The sequence below is a fragment of the Alligator sinensis genome, unplaced genomic scaffold (assembly GCF_000455745.1).
Source record: "Alligator sinensis unplaced genomic scaffold, ASM45574v1 scaffold465_1, whole genome shotgun sequence".
Lineage (NCBI taxonomy): Eukaryota > Metazoa > Chordata > Crocodylia > Alligatoridae > Alligator > Alligator sinensis.
In genome coordinates this window covers 3,154,419-3,172,879 of record NW_005841979.1, presented here as the reverse complement: position 1 = coordinate 3,172,879, position 18,461 = coordinate 3,154,419, and the positions used below count along the sequence as shown (strand labels likewise).

General features: G+C 41.6%; 1 protein-coding gene across 5 annotated transcripts in view; it reads right to left on the bottom strand.

Moving 5' to 3' along the window:
* OSBPL8 (oxysterol binding protein like 8) overlaps positions 1–18,461 on the bottom strand; it is a 139,434-nt gene that overhangs the window by 15,541 nt on the left and 105,432 nt on the right. For 4 of the 5 annotated variants that reach the window (XM_025200929.1, XM_025200928.1, XM_006021122.2 and 1 more), the window contains 3 exons: positions 12,711–12,791; positions 11,460–11,561; positions 9,166–9,369 (listed from right to left, as the gene is read on the bottom strand). In XM_025200929.1, the coding sequence (XP_025056714.1) occupies positions 9,166–9,369; positions 11,460–11,561; positions 12,711–12,791 (387 nt within the window). Of the gene's footprint in view, positions 1–9,165; positions 9,370–11,459; positions 11,562–12,710; positions 12,792–13,307; positions 14,044–18,461 lie in introns of those variants that run through there. The other variant, XM_025200931.1, reaches the window with a different exon arrangement.

The window sequence follows — 18,461 nt, the reverse complement described above, 5'->3', positions numbered from 1 at the left end:
CCCCCCCCCCCCGCCCCCTCCGCTGCTCTTGACCAGCCAGGAAAGCAGCAGGGAGTTGCACAGCATTTATCAGCCCATCAAGAAAACAAAAAGCTCTCTCATTAGTTCAAGTTCTTCTTAAACAGCCTTTTTCCAAGGAAGGAACGGAGGGACATTACCAGCTGACCTGCTGAATAGCTCTAAAAAGCTCTAAGCTAGGGGTGGACAAAATATGGCCTGTGGGCCATATCCAGCCTGCCAAGTCATTCTATCCAGCCTGCTGGGCACCTAAAAAAAATTTAGGAAATTAATATTAAATCTACTCCTGGCTGCATGTCAAAGACGACAGGAGCTAGGGACAGTAGGACCCAGGGGAAGCTGCCAGAATCCAGAAGCAAGGCTGGCCCAACCCCACCCCACCCCTCCCATCCCCACCTCCCAACCAGAAGCCTCTGCCTGCTGCCACTTTCACTGCTTCCCTGCATGCCCGCCAGCTGCTCCAGCACCATGTGGTTCCCAGCTGAATCACTAGACCATGGGAGCACTGGGCCAGGAGCAGGAGGGGTACGTGTGAGTGTGCACGTGTGCAGTGAGGGAGGCACAGAGTATATGTGCGTCTGTTCGTAGGGCGAGTCCCACACACACCCCACTATACACATGCACCCACACCCTCCCTCACATTGCCATACATGCAGACCCTGACACACTTCACACATCCCAGCCACCCATCCCACACAAACCCCACATATCCACATGCTCCCTCACCCCACAACTATCCACGCTCCCACAACCCCTCACACACCCATGACCCCCCACAAACCTATACCCACTCCCCCAACAGTATACAAGAGTAAGCTATTGTGCAACCACCTCTATGTGCACTACACAAAGGCATGTAAAATCAGAACAAAAATATTTTTGAAATCAAATTAATGAATGTTGCATATGTTTGATTTTTAGAATATAATTTGGTATTTTTCTGGTTTTGAGATGGCAAAATCCCTTGCTGAAAGGAGTATTTCTGGGGACAAGGGGAGGGACTTCTGGTGACAAAGGTCAGGAGGCGTGGCTTCCAGTCCCAAGATAGCGACCAGGAGCAGGGCTACTCGTACAGCCCTCAACAGCTTGCCAAAAATGGTTAAGTGGCTCTCCATCCGAAAGAATTCCCCACCCCTGCCCTGAGCAGACTATCCTGTCTGCCTTGCACAGACCCCTCTCAGCATTAGCAAGCATACCACATGCTGGCTATGGTCTGTGCTATGGGAGAGGGGAGGGGGAATCCCTGCTTGAGCAGGGAGTGGGAGTGGGAGAAGAAAAGAGCGCAAGGGGAACCCAGGCAGACACTGCTGTGCCTCATCTCCACCAGAGCTCCAGCTAAGGAGAAGAGCAGCAGGGCCAGCCCTGCTCTGGAGCAGAGTGCCCCACCCAGGGCTGCAAAGCTTCTGGGATGCTGGGGGAGCCCAATTTACCTTAAACCAGGAAGGGATCTAGGACAGGCATTGCATAAATGCATTTGACCTAAATCAGTTAAATCTGATACCACATTCAACCAGGTTCACCTCAAACTGGTTTCAGCCATTTTCAAACTGTTATGTGCACTGAATGTCTGTTCTGTTACACGTTTAAACCAGTTCCTGATCACTTAAATTAGTTTGTGTGTAATGTCTGTCCCTAGGCCTACAAGAGATTCTTGTTGGGACCTATTTTTATTCAGTTCTGTGTTGCATTGGGAGACAAGAGTGAAAATAAGCAAATTTTGGAAACAGCCACTGCTATGTGAGAATTCAAGAATTAGTTTACAACAAATCCCCTCAAGTGAAGAGGCCTAATTCTTTACAGCAACCAACTCTATCTACTCTCGCCTCTTTACAAACAGCAGCACCTGCCAAGAGCAAAACTCCATATGCTTTCCCCTTCAAGGTTGCTGTTGTACATTAGAGCCATAGCCGCACTGCCCCTGAAGACACAAGAGCAAGTCACAAGAGGAAAGGACACTCCCCCTTCACTTAACAGGTCTACTTCAAATTAACTCTGAGTTGACATGACCAAAAGCTTGACCACTTAAAAGCACTTTGCTCTGCTACCTGGTGCTCTTACCTTTTCTCCAAAATGCCAGATTAAGATGGAGTCATGCTCCCTGACAACACAAATAGGCCTGAGTAGCTGACAGAGGACACTATCTGCAACTGTAGTTACTATGGCACTCTCCTCATTTGTGCAGTATTCAAGTATACTTCTGCTGGAGGTGTCAGCAGAAGAGAGTGCACCACGATCCCCACGGTAGCAGGGGATACAGAAATCCACATTACCTAAAATTAAGTCCTGTAGACTCTGATTTAACTTGTTCCTAAAGACCTTTTTCTTTCTGCCACATGGCTAAAGGGTGAAACAGTGAACACCCCTTTAGAGCCTTCTTTAAAAACTTTATTTATAGGAATTTTTAAAATGATCGACAGACAAAAGGGACAGTAGTAACAGGTTGGCAGCCATGGTAAAAGGTGTGCTAAACCTGCTCTCCATCAATCTAATTGAAAAGAAAATCCCTTTGGGTCTCAGTGTGTTTCCACAAGTGAGACTAATGAAAAGAGGCAGTAGAGTTAGAAGAGGGAATTTATATGCAAGCTGAGGTTTGGAGCAGAAGCAGATAAGGACAATGATTTTAGAAGCAAGCACATAAAACAGCCGGAACATTTTAAGTAAGGAAATAAATCTTGGAAGGGTTAAAGAAACAATACACACAGGCTATTTCTGGTGCAGAAGATGGTCAGGATTTTCTGAACATTAATTACAGAATAAGAGCAGCAAAAGGGTGATAAAAAAATTGTCCTTCATGGGGATATTTCAAAACGTAGATGAAAGACTGTACAGTTATAAGTATTATTTGGGAGAAAGGAAGTTATGATAGGGAGTTAACTATACAGAAAACTTCACAAGGGGCCCTTTTCATGCTAGAAGAACTGATGCTTCTCTAAACATAGATTACCAAGAACTAATAAGGTTAAACATCATACAGGCAACTGATTTCAAGAGAGCTATGACTGAAGGAAAGGGTATTGCAGTACTGTGGGAAATGTTAAGTGACCTGGCTGCAGGTAATACACTGAAGCCCAAAATCTGTCAGCGATGAAAGTCAGCCAACTCATTTAGTGTTATACAGCAGGTGAGACTCATATGCTGGAATTACGAATCATTCTGTACTGTGCTGCTGCAGTTTAGAAATGAAGACGGGTCTGTTCAAGTGAAAAAAATGTTGATTTTTAAAGTCTTGGGCAAAATATATTAAGAGACTGGAGCTGAATGGGCATTTTTCAGTGACATCCAAAGCTAGTCTTTTTCGATAACTGCTTGCCAAAGCACTGGACCTTTCTTTCTTATTTAAAAAACTATGGATAGACAGCAAACAGTTGTTCAGATACATTTTTGTACTTATACTGTTCTGACTGGGTGTCTGTGCACTACTCCCAGCACAAATGTTCATTTAAGTTTTGTGTATGGTTTCTGATCTTTACATTCAGCAAAAAACTTGTAATCGATAAAACTCAGTGTCTTGAGTGCTTTCAGAAAGCAAACAAATGGGTGCAAGCATGAACAAAGAATGTTTTAAAATACATTCAAACCTGTTCATGGGAAAACTTAATTCATCCAAGTCTCAGCACAGCAAATACAGTGTCAATATTTCACTTAAGTGGTTGAGGGGAAAATGAACAAAGCAGTAGTGTGCTGGAGGCTTCAGAACATTAAAACCAGAAAATAGAGGGACTTGTCTTAAGGTATTAGCAGTCAATCATTTTTAGCAGTGGAAATTCCTGATAAGTTTCCACTGCTAGAAATCCTTCCAAGGGAGGATGCAGTACAGGAATGCAGCCTGCAGCTGTCCTTGCTCCCCAAATCAGGGTGATCCTAGCTTGGAGAAGGCATGCATAGTGGCTCCTTCACACCCCTCAGACCATGGAGGACGAGGAAAGACTACTCCGTGCCTTCCCAACCAGGGACCCTCAGTCTGGGGAACAGGAAGGGGGCAGTGGACAACTGCTCCTGTGTTTCACTCCCAGCGTCTGGGAGCAGAGCAGACGAAACAGCAAAGCAAAGCCCCTTGCCCACTCCCCAGACCAGGAAGTTGGTGGCCTTGGGAAAGAGGTACAAAGTAGCAGTCAGCTGCTTCACTCCTCTCCTTGACAGGTCAGAGAGGGGAGTGAAGCATCAGGACAAAGTTCCCCACCATTCCCCAGACCCAGAGGGGGCATGAAGCTGCATCCAGGTATTTCATTCGTGCAAAAAGAAACTCCCTCAGAGGAGAGATCTCCCAGTGTGAACATGGAACATCTTCTCCTGGAGAGGGTACGTTGAAAGATTGCTTGTGCACTCCTAGTTTTTACTGGGAGAGCAGCAATACAATAGATGGGCATAGACATGGAAGTGTACTGCAACAAAAGCATGACCTCTGCAGAACCTAAAAAAACTTGCGTTAAAAAGTTCCAAATTATTTTATGTCCCCAGACTGGTTGCCAATGAATTTTGTTCTGTGTTGCAACTAGCTCTCTCATTAGTTTAATTCTCCAGCCAGTTATTTGCAGCTATTGTTATGAAAGTTATGAAAAAGTTAGTCCTGCCACGAAAAGAATAAATATGATCTGTAGTGTATCTGGCAAATTACTGACCAGGGACAAAACAGGAAACTTCAGGGACTTTCAGCTAATTAAAACTAATAATCATAATCTGCATATAGCCATACCAGAATGAACAAATGCCACTCCAGCCCTCAGCACATTTAAACGTGGACGATATCAGTTTGTTCAGGTTTAAAATTTGACCTACCTTAAAATAGTTAAAATCTGGTGGGGAATGTCCTCTAAACTCTAAATATCTAGTTAAAACACAAAAAACAAATCCAGCACTCATTGCCAAGCAATTCAGAAAGTAGCCCTGATTCACACAGACCCCAATTTAAGATTGATTTGTGATCTTTGGCAGAGCTAGGTCATAGTAGACTAGTTAAAGAACTGTGCTACCCTTCATACAATTAGTGAACCTTTAAGTCACATTAACAGAAAAATCCAGCAGTTTCAGAAGGGAATGAGGAATCAGTATGTTAAAGAAAAGGGAGAAACTAAGAGAAACATTTCTGAAGTTACAGTCAACTATACTGAACTAAAAAACGAATAAAATATTAATTTAAATGTTCAGTTTAAAGATAACATTTCAAACAAATACCAGTTTCTAAAAAGAAACAGCCATTGAGAATTACATTAACTCCCTCACATTAAACAGAGGAAAATGGATGTAAATGTAAATGAAACTATACACAGCTAGGGTGGCCATCATAGAGGACAAATCCGGCTGTCCTCTACTGATACCAAACCGGACACCTTTAGGTTCTTTTTTATTTCTCTTGAACAGAAAGAGAGGACAAAGGCATCAGGTTTCGTATCAATAGAGGACAGAGTAGCAGAACACTGGAATGTCCTGTATGATGGTCAGACTTACGCACAGCAGAGGCACAGATTAAATTTTTGTTAAGATGTATAAAGTCCTGCTTCACAAGAACACCTAGGTCCTACAGTGATGCAAATAATAAAACTTCAGGATTTTATTGGCTATGCCCATGCATAGGAAGTATGCCTCTAAGGGTCAGTATCTCCCTCATTGTTCAGCACACAAATAAAACAAGTGCTTTTGTATAGGATTATTAGTTTAATAGAATCATAAATCTCAATAGTGAAATCTATTTGCAAATATTGAAATAAGATCTGGAAAGACTTCAAATAAAATACTATGCACTTCAAAATTTTACAGCAATCTAAGGCTCATAAACGATATTATTCAGATAAAGCACAAATACAAGAATGAAAACCTCTGTTTCCAGTATTTCTTGGAAAGTCTTACCATTAGAAAGGATAAAACTACCATATTTACTCAAATATAAAAATAATGCCCCCAATAACTAGATTCTATATATAGAAAAATTATAAATGTGTTATAATTTTCCAGGTATAGAATCTAAATAGTGGAGGTTTACCTTGAATTTCTTCTCCTCCAACTGCTACAGCAGGGAAAATAAATCTGAGGGGGGAGGGGAAGGGTAGGGGGGGTCAGGTTGTGTAGTGGGCAAACTGAGTTATGCTAACAGGGGGTGTAGTTGTAGCCATGTCGGTCTAAGGACATAGGCAGACAAGGTTCTTTGGGTAGATGTGAATATCTTTTATTAGACCAACTTAAATAGTTGGACAACAATTTTTAAGCAAGCTTTCGGGTTCAAAAACCCTTTGTTGGGCTTTGAATTTTCAGCAGTTGGTGTGTGCTCTTCCTGGATGGAATGAAAAGTAAAGAAGCCAGAGCCTGGGCTGGTATGCATGCAAGACAGGTAGTCAGTGAAGATGTAGACTGAGGAGTCAGTGGGTGAGAGATGGGGGGAGGGGGAGGAGGAGAAGGGGGATGAACACTGGAGAAGTACCTGGGAAGTCAGAGGTCAGGCAGGTAATAATAATGTGTCATACATCCAATGTCTATATTTAGTCCATGATTTTTAGTATCCAGGAGGTTGATGAAGTGGAGTTCATAGGCTCATCTCTGGGAAGTGTTTTGTAAATTTCCTTTGAGGATTAAAACAGAGATTGGAGAGAGAGTGGTTTTCTTGTGAGAAATGTGGGGGCACATGAACTCCACTTCATCAACCTCCTGGATATTAAAAATCATGGACTAAATATAGACATTTGGATTTATGACACATTATAATCTGCCTGACATCTGGCTCCCCAGCTACTTCTCCACTATTCATCCCCTTTCTCTCCCCCCCACCAGCATAGAGGCTACTATTACAGTTCACTTGATACCACATCAGACAAGTTGCTGTGTCAATCCTTGAGGGCTTTGGCAAAAAGTAATCCCATTGGTAACAGTCCCCACAACTTCTTCCCCAGTTCAAACTGCTGCAGTCTTGGTCACCATCCACATGTGCTTTCTGCTCTCCACAATAAATGACTCCTCCATAAGATAGTGCTGTTCCCAACAGTACTCTTACGGGGGAGTCAATTAATTTACTGCATCCTTATGCCAGTGCATGTGTAGATGGTGACACTTTACTGCAGAGCTAATTAGTGAAATTCCACAGTAAAGCTCACGTGTAGATGCATCCACTATGCATATTAGCCAAAAGGCTTATGATTTTCCATAAAGTTCATTAGACTGGGCCCCAGAATCAACAGTATTTCAAGCCATAGTGACCTCACAGCTCAGCACTGCTTAGTGTGTGTGCGATTTAGATTCCCTCATGAAAAATCTATGTGCTAATTAATACCCCACTCAAGACTGGAACCAGGTATTCTTGTCACGAGTCCTGGGATCCTCCAAAATTTTATAGATAGATGAAGCACAGGGCAACCTAGTCCAGCTCCACTTCATGGAGGGCAAGGCCATGCTAATCATGTGGGCCAGGCTGAGAGAGGAGGCAACAAAGGGATTCTGGGTGAATTGTTTGGAGCACTGTTTGGTGATGTGTGCCAGACACTTAAGGCTGGTGAAGAAACAAGAATCCTTGGGAATGGGAAAGAAGTGCACAGTTCAGCTGTGGGAGTGAAAAGGAAAGTTGAAATGGATGCAATGTAGTAGCTCACCATGGCTTGAAAGAGTTGGGGGGGACTGTACAATAGCGAATACCATATCCCTGTGGTAGGTTCCTATCCGTACGTTTCTGCAATATGGGCTATGTGTTTTAGTCATGCTCAGTGTTCCCTGCATTTAAAAATCAACTCCACAGTTCATAGACAGATGTTAGGGTCGGAAGGGACCTCAATAGATCATCGAGTCCGACCCCCTGCATAGGCAGGAAAGAGGGCCGGGGCTAGATAAAGAGTGCTGGGTCTAGATGACCCCAGCTAGATGCCCATCTAACCTCCTCTTGAAGACCCCCAGGGTAGGGGAGAGCACCACCTCCCTTGGGAGCCCGTTCCAGACCTTGGCCACTCGAACTGTGAAGAAGTTCCTCCTAATGTCCAATCTAAATCTGCTCTCTGCTAGCTTGTGGCCATTATTTCTTGTAACCCCCGGGGGCGCCTTGGTGAATAAAACCTCACCAATTCCCTTCTGTGCCCCCGTGATGAATAGCAGTTGATTTCCATTACTGCTTTTTCATTACAGCTGAGTACATGCTGCTTTTGGCAGGAGGTTAATGATGTACAGTATTTATATATAGTGAGGTTTTCCTACACACAAATAAGACATAGGGCTTTTTTCTCCATGCTGATTGGGGGGGGGGGGGGGGGGGGAAGGGGCAGAGTGGTCATATTTAGAGTAAATATGGTAGTTCAAATGTGATGCATGCTACTGCTCTAAGATGACAGCAGGTCTGGATTTTTGTCTCTGACTGAGGTAGTGGCAGTCTTGTTATCTAAATCACAGAACATGGAATTTAATAAGCTAAACTGTAACTGATCTAAATCAGCTCCCTCTTTCAAATTTGGAGAAGTTACTCTCTTTTATTAAGTTTCCCCATCTCATAAAACATTTGGAAAAAAATTAAATTGCATAATCCATGGCAATACACTATGCAAAATTACCTTTTGCAAGTTCACGTTTATACCTCACATTCATCTCCAAGACAAAAATCCCAGAAACAGGTCTAGAGCTTACCGACAATATTTACCCTTAAAATTAGGTATACCATAACCTGGAAAAGCTTTTGTTAAGAAGCCACAGTTTGGGTCACATTCACCATTGATGAAATTAATCAATTCTTTTTTCTTATATTAGTATTTAATTTGGTTCATTTAATATAATAATGTATGAGCTCTGTGTACTACAAAAATGTTTTAAATAATTTAAAATATACTGTTATGCCCTCCAATCTTTCTTGCCCATTAAAACATATGTACATAAACATCGCTTCTGTAGGTAAAATGTATTTTATTAACCTCTTCAATAATACCTTTTCCTTTCTACCAGGGCCCCTTCTAGATAAAAAAACAAAACAACTTAAGCGTGAAGAGAAGTACAATGTACAAAGCATAAATCAGAAATCACATGGTTATTTCTGGAAGAAGGGTACAGCAACAGACACTACTGTGTCATGCTCAGAATTCCTGGAAGATTTAATATTGAATAAAATAAAAAAGTTTACCCATCTACTGATTAAAGCTGCCTCTACTCAATACTAGAAACAATGATGTCTTAAATAAGGAGCCAGTTCCTTACCTTAACAGCCCATATGGACTGCTCTAAGGGATGGAAGAGTTTAAAGCAAAAGCCATCTTTCTTGGAAGGCCGCTCAATGAGCTCACAAGCATTCAGGAGCACTGTTCCTACCCACTGGCCATTTTTGGGGGTTTTGTAAATAAGCAGTACTCCTGGTTTCAACACACACCACAATTTGGTCCAACTTTTCAAGGTGCCACGAATCTACAGAAAAAGATAAACAGGTATTTAGGATTCTACCTGACCAAAAAAAAAAAAAAAAAAAAAAAAAAAAAATGAATTTCATCTCTCCTACAAAGACAGAAATTAAGCCTACGTCATTTGATGGCTATTATCTAAAACAAAGCAAGTCTGTTGATAATACAGTATTCTCTACTTCTCTGTGGTAAGACAGGTTTAGATGTTACACAACCGAAGGTGCACAAAAAGTCAACATCTGAGAATGCTTCTGGATCTCAGAAACTTAAAGTCCCCTGGAAGAAGAACTACAGTATATTTTATTGTTAGTGTGTTACACAGGCCTTTGGAATTGCTACGTGGTATGCTCCAATACACACTTAAGGCAAGTGAGAAGCTGGCACTTGTTACAACGGGCCATAACAGTACTTAGAAATCTTATTGTGATTCAAAATAAATGTGAAAAAAAAAGTCTTAGCCGATTTTATATATAACACTTGAAATACACAGGTTTCAATTTCTACCTAAGACACAATAGACCTATCCACAGATTTAAAATGCCTCCTTAGAGTCAAGGCACCCCTCAGAATGCGCCAGCTTTTAGGTTTCACTTCTTTTTTGACAAATGAAAAAAATAAAATAAACAGAGCAATTCTTCTGTTGCAAAGAACTCAGAAAGACTTGAACACTGTTTTGATGTTACAGATTTCTATTTGAAGTCTCTGGGTTTATCGTATAAATCACATTTGCACACCTCACAGTGCTAACATGCTGTGGCACCCCTCAGCACCCCTGAAAGGATCTCAGGGCACCCTAGGGTTAAGAATGACTGGTCTAGGGTCTGGACATCTGATTAACATTTTGTTGGCTCTGAACCTTATTCCTTCCCATCCACTTGATTCAATGCCAATTTAGGGTGTGAGAGAAGTAACAACTGAAACATTTCAAAGAGACATCTGTACAGATAGACAAGCCCTTTGAAAACACAAAACCAAGTGAATCGCTCCAAAAAAGCACTTCCTTTAAAAGAGGGACTATTTTGGAATATTTCACTTTTGGTTACATGTGCATGGAGAGCTGGACTGTGGCTGAAGCCAGACTTACCCCCTCCTGTCTGACCCCCTGGAAGCCTCACTGACACTAGAACCAGGCCCTCCAGCCCCAAGACCCTGAAGAAAGGAGAGGTTAACACCATTTGGAAGCCTGCACTGCCCTTGCCCCCAACACACCCACACCTCTCCACCTCTTTACTCTTCCCAGTAACTCCCCTCCCCATAATGGGGCAGGGAGGAGTAAGCACAGCACAGAGCCACAAGTCATTACACCCTGTTCTAATCCCCCACGGCCATGGCTGATGCTAGAAGAGGCTTTAGTTTTGAAACATTCAGCTAGGAACAGCACAGGGGCATGTGTGTGTGTCCCCTAGCTGGAACATGTCCTTTTTGAACAGTCCCCAGGTGTTTAAATTTAGAAACATTTCAATCATTACATTTGCCCACACCCCCACTGACCTTCAGAGACCTGCCTGTTATGCAGTGTAATAAGGTAGGTATTTACACTGAGATATGGCTCAGGGTAAATATTTTGTACAAAAAAAGAACTAAATGGCTTACCCATAAGTAACATATTTTTAAAAATTAAGTTAAGAAAAGACCACATTATTATTGATACAAGTAGCTGTGGAAGGGATGTACTTCTCACCTTTCCTACAGAAAATTATAGGTCATAAGGGAGAAAAGCAAGTGAACAAGAAGAAACCTGTGTTAGTTTGTGGCCTTTTTGCTACTTTTAATAGAAGCTGCAGAAAGTCTACAATTAAATATTAATAACCAAAATGAAAAAAAAAAACAAATCATAAACCGAACTCATCAAAAAAAAAAAAAAGATTGCACAACACAAGGTAGACTAACTAGGGTGACTACTCTAAGTAAAAGCTAGGTTCCTACATTAGTCCTGTAGGAGTCGAGCATGGAGCCTCTGGGATGCAATTAATAGCTGCTCGGCTCCTGGAAAAACACTAATCAGCAACCCACTCCGATACCGAGCCTTTTCTATTCTGGTAGGTAAACAGTAGGCAGCTGCTAGAACTTCAGCTCAGGTTTCACACAAGTTCTGACCTTCAGCCAATCAGCCATAACAATAACTGATGGGTCTGTGATTGTACTAAGTAATTCTTTCGTGGCTCTCTTCTTCTCTTCTCTGTAATTTTTCTTTTGAACCTGTAATTAATAAATAAAAGAAATAGAAAAAAAAAACGTTATAATCCATGGAAACAAGCAAGTGAGAGCAATAAAAAGCCCCAGCCAAAACAACCAGCCAACCAACCCACCAGGAAAAACAAGGTGCAAAACACAACAGGTAATAGATGCAGAAGCAGCATCAAGATGCAAAGGAATGTTTGCTTTCAACACGAGATATCTCCAAATTATTTCAAGAACAGCCACTTCTGATATTAAAGGATACAGACTGTCAAGGTTAAGAATACTTTACTGTTCATATAAGCATCACTTAATTTTATTTTTTTTTCAATAATCTAAAGACACTTCTCATTTGACTGTCACTACTTTACTATTTAACTCTTCACTGCTCATCCTGACAAACACACGTAGTAGATGAGTTAGTTTCATCTTCATTTATAATCAATTACTAATCATTTTTAAGTTGTCACATATTTGAGGTTTCAAAAGGGCTAAGATCTGCCAATGAATTTAGGTAAAAAAAAAAAATGTCACCTTGCATGCTGTTAAAAAACAAAAACAAAAAAAAGCCCCACCAAGCTAATTTGGGGGCCAGATTCGATTTAAAATTTGACTGTCTCTGAAAAACCATCAAATCATAGAAAAAGTAGGACTGGAAGGGACTTTAGGAGTATCACCCTTTTGCATCCAACTCAAGCATCTAAAATCAAAGTCCCCCTCTATTTTTAGGGACAGTGGAAAGAGACTAAGGTTTTGGTTTCACTTGTTTTGCAGCAGAAATTGATAATGGGCCATTTCCCGCCAATAATGATAGATCAGCTAACGTCTATAGCCATCTCGCTTCTCATTTCTTACTAAATTTAATATTAAGATATTTTAAACTTAATAGAATGCAGTACCAACAATACACACATGATAAGGCATTGGTAATTCAACAAGAGGCACCTCTACCCATTTTGTGCATCATCCCAGTCTACATCATAGAAGCATAGCGCCTCATAACTATGCAAGAAACGATTTGGTGCAAACTGAAGGGGTGACAAAAGACTCAGCAACACTACTTCTCCTAACACCTTATAAAGCCTTGTTTATGCTATTTTCCAGTCAAACCTCAGGAAGTCAAACGAGGTAAAACAGTGCCCTAAGAAAAATATTTTGAAAGCAACTCACCTTAAGAGACTCTTTTTTTGTGAGCTTAGTTGAAGCTGAGGAGATGTCTTTCTCCGAGCCATTGTAAAGCTTGGATTCAGACTGAAATTTATAAAATAAAAAACAATTAGTAATACTGATAGATACCTGGATACAACAGAATGACATTTCAGCCACTCACAAAAGTAATATTGGTGGCATGCATGAGTTTATCTATAGACTTCTGCTCTCTGTTCAGTTTCCTTTTATTTTTCTTCACCAAAAACAAAATTCCCAGTAATCTGATCTATTTACAACCTATAGTTCTACTTGATAAGATACTTCAAGGACTGAAAGCACGCAAGCGATTCCTCCAGAAGCAGCTTTGCTACATGCAGTAAATATTTAGCATGTGTTGCCTGTTGCTAAGGAACCCCTGCTGAATATTCCAAACTCTTGATTAGTTAAGAAATCGTTTGCAAGAGATCAATGGTTTCGTTCTTACTTATAAGAAGTACTCTATTTTGTATAGGTACTATATTTAAAATGGGAGGAGCTTGAAATCTGATAAATTTGATCTACAGCCTCCACCGCCAGCTACAGAACTCCTCCCATAACAAATGTTATTAAGGCACTTACCCCCTGACCCATGAAGGGAAAGATGCAGTCTTCTCAAGCTAGATGTAAATCTTCCCCATGGCCCCAGTGACCCATGAAGAGAAATATTCAGTCTCTTCAGACTAGAATCAAGTCCAGTGCATAAATTAATGCATTACAGCTGCCCAACAGCACTCTCACAGCTCCCACCTGTCCCCCAAACTCCTGACAATTAATCAACTTTTTCCCCCAAGTGCTACCAAACAGGGGAATAGGACTCAAGTTAGCTTTATAAAACCCGAGTCGTCTTTCACAGCTGAGCAATGTGCTGCCTCAGCACCACATGATTTTTTTTTTTGTCATGTCTTGAAAGGTTCAAAGTTTGTTCCTTTGCCTCTCTTGCCCACTAGCTGAAAGGGAACTGGAAGAAAAGACTGAGCCAGCCAATAACTAGCAAGTGGCCACAGCAGCCTGTAACATTACAGAAGACTTTTCTTACATGATATGTCACCTGTCACTATCATTGCAACCTATTTAATCACCACTGGAAACTGCTCAATAAGTATCTGCTATGGTCTTAAAAATAAACTTCAGACAAGTTAGAGAGATATCTATTTCTTCATGTGCTGAAATGTAACCCTGATTGACACTGGTTGCTTAGCAAAGTGCCCTGGGATTAGAGAAGCCTTGAAGGACAATATTTTTTGACCCGTTGTCTGTAATCCATTTTACTTTTCAGACCGACCGTTCCGCTTTAAAAACCTTAGTTTACAATGTGATATTTATTCAGTTTCTCTGAAACACAATAGTGCAACACTGCCCAGTCTTTTCTGCCTGTGGATTGAAGCAGTACCAGTTCTGTCCATGGGCTGGATCCAGTCTGCAGACACAATCCAGTGCGCAGTGCTGGCCCAGTCTCAGCCCAAAGCAGCTGCATAAGTCCCTAAGTGGGCCACTGCCATGTGGCTGCATCAGGCCCTGGCTAGATCCAGCCATGCAGAAATAGGATCCAATACGTCTGTGCAGGGCCATGTTGGTTTGAGCCAATCCAGCCACATACGGCTTGGAAAACTGGGGGTGGGGAAGCAGAGGCAGTGTTAAATTGTGGGGAGACCTAAAGGCTGAATTACATAGCTCCTTGGGCCAGATCTGGCCTACAAGCCAGGGCTTGAATAACCCCGCTTCATAGCGACCAAGTCCAAAATAAGCAAGTGTTAGATAAGCAACCAATAAAAGAAAAAAAGCACAACATTTAAACATAAGAACATAAGATCCAAAAAGACATCATTATTGTTGGAACTAATTCCAATTTAACTTTGGGCAGCATGCTAATGTGTTTCTTTTCATTCTGAATTTTAAAACATTCAGTCTCGTTTATGTCAGCACCTGCATAAATACCTGCACTTAAGAGCTGAACTGGTAGCAAGTTCTTGCTTTAATTTTAAAATAAGCCATTTTTTAACCTGGGAGCTTTAAAAATTGACAGGTCTTTGTTTAGTTTGTATTTTGTGACTTCAAAGAAAGAATAAATTTACTTTTTCTCTCTCCTTTGCTATAATTGGGGAAGCAGGTGCCCAAAAGACAAGTGTAAGCCTATCTGGCAAACAATAAAGTTTAGATTATTCAAAGAAAATAACTATATCAGCACAGCTTTTCCCAGCAAAAGGTAAGTTTTCCCTAAATTCTGCCTAAGAAATTTGGGATGTTAAGAGAGATGGACATCCTATACATTTTATACTGGAAGCCCATTCTTAAGTGAAGTTCAGATTCTATAGCTAAATGCTCAGAGAATTTAAATTCTTGGCTGATAAAGTCTGAAGGAATTTTATCACAGTAGCAGGAACAGAACAGAGATATGGAAAGATGCCAGGAGAATTCATTAGGAGTACCCATTAGAAAAGGTTAATGGAACATGCTAAAGTAACATTAAGTTTTCTGGCTGTCAATCTAAATAAACCAGAAAAGGATCTTGGAGTCATTATTGATTCCAAGATGAACATGGGCCGCCAATGTGAGGACACGGTCAGTAAGGCTAACCGCACCTTGTCGTGCATCCACAGATGCATCGTGAGCAGGTCCAAGGAGGTGATCCTCCCCTTCTATGCGACACTGGTCAGGCCGCAGTCGGAGTACTGAGTCCAGTTATGGGCGCCGCACTTCAGAAGGGATGTAGACAGCACTGAAAGGGTCCAAAGGAGGCCCACTCACATGGTCAGGGGGCAGCAGGGCAGGCCCTATGAGGACAGGCTACGGGACCTGAACCTGTTCAGCCTCCACAAGAAAAAAGGCTGAGAGGGGATCTGGTGGCCGTCTATAAAAAACTCACCAGGGGAACCAGTGAGGAACGGGAGAGTCCCTGTTCCCCCCAGCACTACCAGGAGCAACTAAGAATAACGACCACAAGTTGACTGAGAGTAGGTTCAGGCTAGACATCACGAAGCACTACTTTATAGTCAGGGCGGCTAGGATCTAGAACAAACTTCTAAGGGAAGTGGTGCTCGCTCCAACCCTAGGGGTCTTCAAAAGAAGGCTAGATAATCACCTAGCCCGGGTCGTTTGACCCCAGCATTCTCTCTGGCCCATGGCAGGGGGGCAGACTTGATGATCTGCTCAGGTCCCTTCTGACCCTGCCAACTATGAAACCTATTGATGCAATCTAATTCAAGGAAAAGCCTATACTTAGGACCCTACATTAATACAATCTCATTCCAGAACTATAAAGCCTCAGTCTTCACAACAAGGCTCAATTCCCAAGTATATGACACTATTGAGACACTGCTATGGAGGTATCTGTCAGAAACAGAACATTCTGGGCTCTAATAAAAAAAAAATTATCAAGCTCTTCCTTAAGGCTTAGATTCATAAATAAGAGAACTACAATGCACAACATGAAGAAAAATAAAGATTGTAAAGAACTAACTGCAACTCCCAGTGAGGTACCTGTTGTACCTAAGTACCGGGTTACAGGTAGTTCTCAGAACCACTGTTCCAATCCATCGCTGAAGACAAAAGACCTTAAATTTTGGTAGGTGGAACAGCCAGTTGCCATCTTCTGTCACCATGAAGTTCATCCTGGGGTACCGGAAGCTATTAAGTACCATCAAATATCACACAAAGAATTACAAGAAGAAAGTGATTAAGTTGGGAAAGAAATAATCTTTTTGTCCCGCCTATCTGGATCTTGTACACCTACAAAACTGGGCAAGACAGAACAAAACAAGGAAAGGTAAGAAATGGAAAGATGCAAAAACAAATGCAATTAATACTCAGCAATCACTAAAGAAGTATTACTTAAAGAAATTAAAGAATGAGTAAAGTCAGTCATCACAAAAATTGAGAAAATGATTATGCTAGTTTCTATGTCAAGAAAGATTCAGAAGCTTCAGGACCAGACACTTGGATCAAAGACAAGAAGAATAAGTCATATCTTCTTGCTCTCTTCTACTAACGGGATCCATGGGTGGAAGAAAATTAGACAGTTCTCCTTTGTATGAGAAGTGATCCTGAGTTCTAAGGCACTAACTAACTTCAGAACACACCAATATCCTCAACTATGACATCACAGATCTCCAAAGCTTTTTTATCAACTGCAAGGTACTGAGCAGGAGGATAGTACTCCTGGGTGTACAATATTACATCCAGGTAAAAGGGTTTATTAAAACTGAATAAAGTAAGAGTTTATCATGGAACTTCAATTGCAGTTTTGTAGTTCCCTCACTCTAAGTAGGGATTTGATTGGGGGGGGGGGGGGGTATGAAGAACACAGAATATCCACTTTAAATGTTTGCAAGTGAGGATTTAGAAAAGCATCTTCCATGCAAATTTCTCTCTCTCTCTACAAAGGGGTCATTAAACAAGGGATGCAGCCAGCTAACAATTCTATGGCAAGTGAAGATAAGGACTGTCCTTGTACTGGTGACTAAAAGAAAAAAAAAACAACCAAAAAAAACAACTGAAGCACATCAAATACTGTAAAAGGACACTTCCCTCTTATAGACACTGTATAAAAATCTGGCCTTCCCTATAGCCAAAGATAGCCTTTGCTTAAGATGAACACCTTTGACACCTATATACTATTGGGGATTAAGGCCCAGATAAAGTTAGAGCATGTAAACAAAAAGAATGAAAAGGACATTGCAAAAACCTGAAATTGGAAAGCTCCGTCTTCATATAGACTGCTGGGATGCACCCAGAGTGCAACTTTAAAGCACTTGGGCAGAAACAGAATGTATGACAAGAAAGACCAAAGTAATATGTCCCATGTATTATTATACTGGACTTCCACACAATATATTCTCTGGCATGCTCTGGTAACTTTTCAGTACGTTTAGAAAAAGTCTTTGATGCAATGTCCAGGCATATCCCTGGCGTTTACCTTTATCATTGTTTACAGACTCCTATGAAGCAAAGCTTTGAAAACCTATAGGCTTGGAGTCGCAACAGAGATTAGAGACCCTCTGGCATCCCTGGAACCCTTAATCATACAGTTATATGATTTTTTTAAAAATGGGAAGAAAATATTTAAAGTTTAACTTTTGCAGATTTCCCATGGGTAGGTACTCAGTGATTGCAACATTCCTGGAAGATTTTTAACTCTCAGATTAGCAACCTGTGCTCTCAATCTTTAATCTCCTTTAACAAAAGCTATTTGGTCCAGGAATCATACTAATATTTTCCACTTCTTGTCTGGCTCAAGTCACTCCTATTCCTGCTTAGTAAACAGAGGGGGACAGGGTGATATACATATTCATTCTCACCGTACTACCGGTGCTGTGCTTTTGCACTGCAATTGCACCACATTGGGGGGGGGAAAGCATTTGGAGCCAACTACAAGTCCTGAATCTTCAAAGAGACTTTAAAATCAATTTGATTTTAAATCATATTTACAGGGGCGCTACAGGGATTTGGGAGCGGGGCTTAAGGGTCTGGGGGCACAGGTAGTGTTCTCGTCGATCCTCCCAGTCTCAGGCTATGGGCTGAGAAGGGACAGGAGGATCTATGTGGTCAACCAAAGACTGCAGCGCTGGTGTCGTCAGGAAGGCTTTGGCTTTCATGACCACAGCCAGAAAGGCAGCGAGCTGCTGGGAAGGGATGGCCTCCACCTCTCTCCCCTAGGGAGGAGGCTCTTCTCAGCCAGACTGGCTGACCTGCTCCACCGGGCTTTAAACTAAGCCCGTTGGGGGACGGGGGGACTAC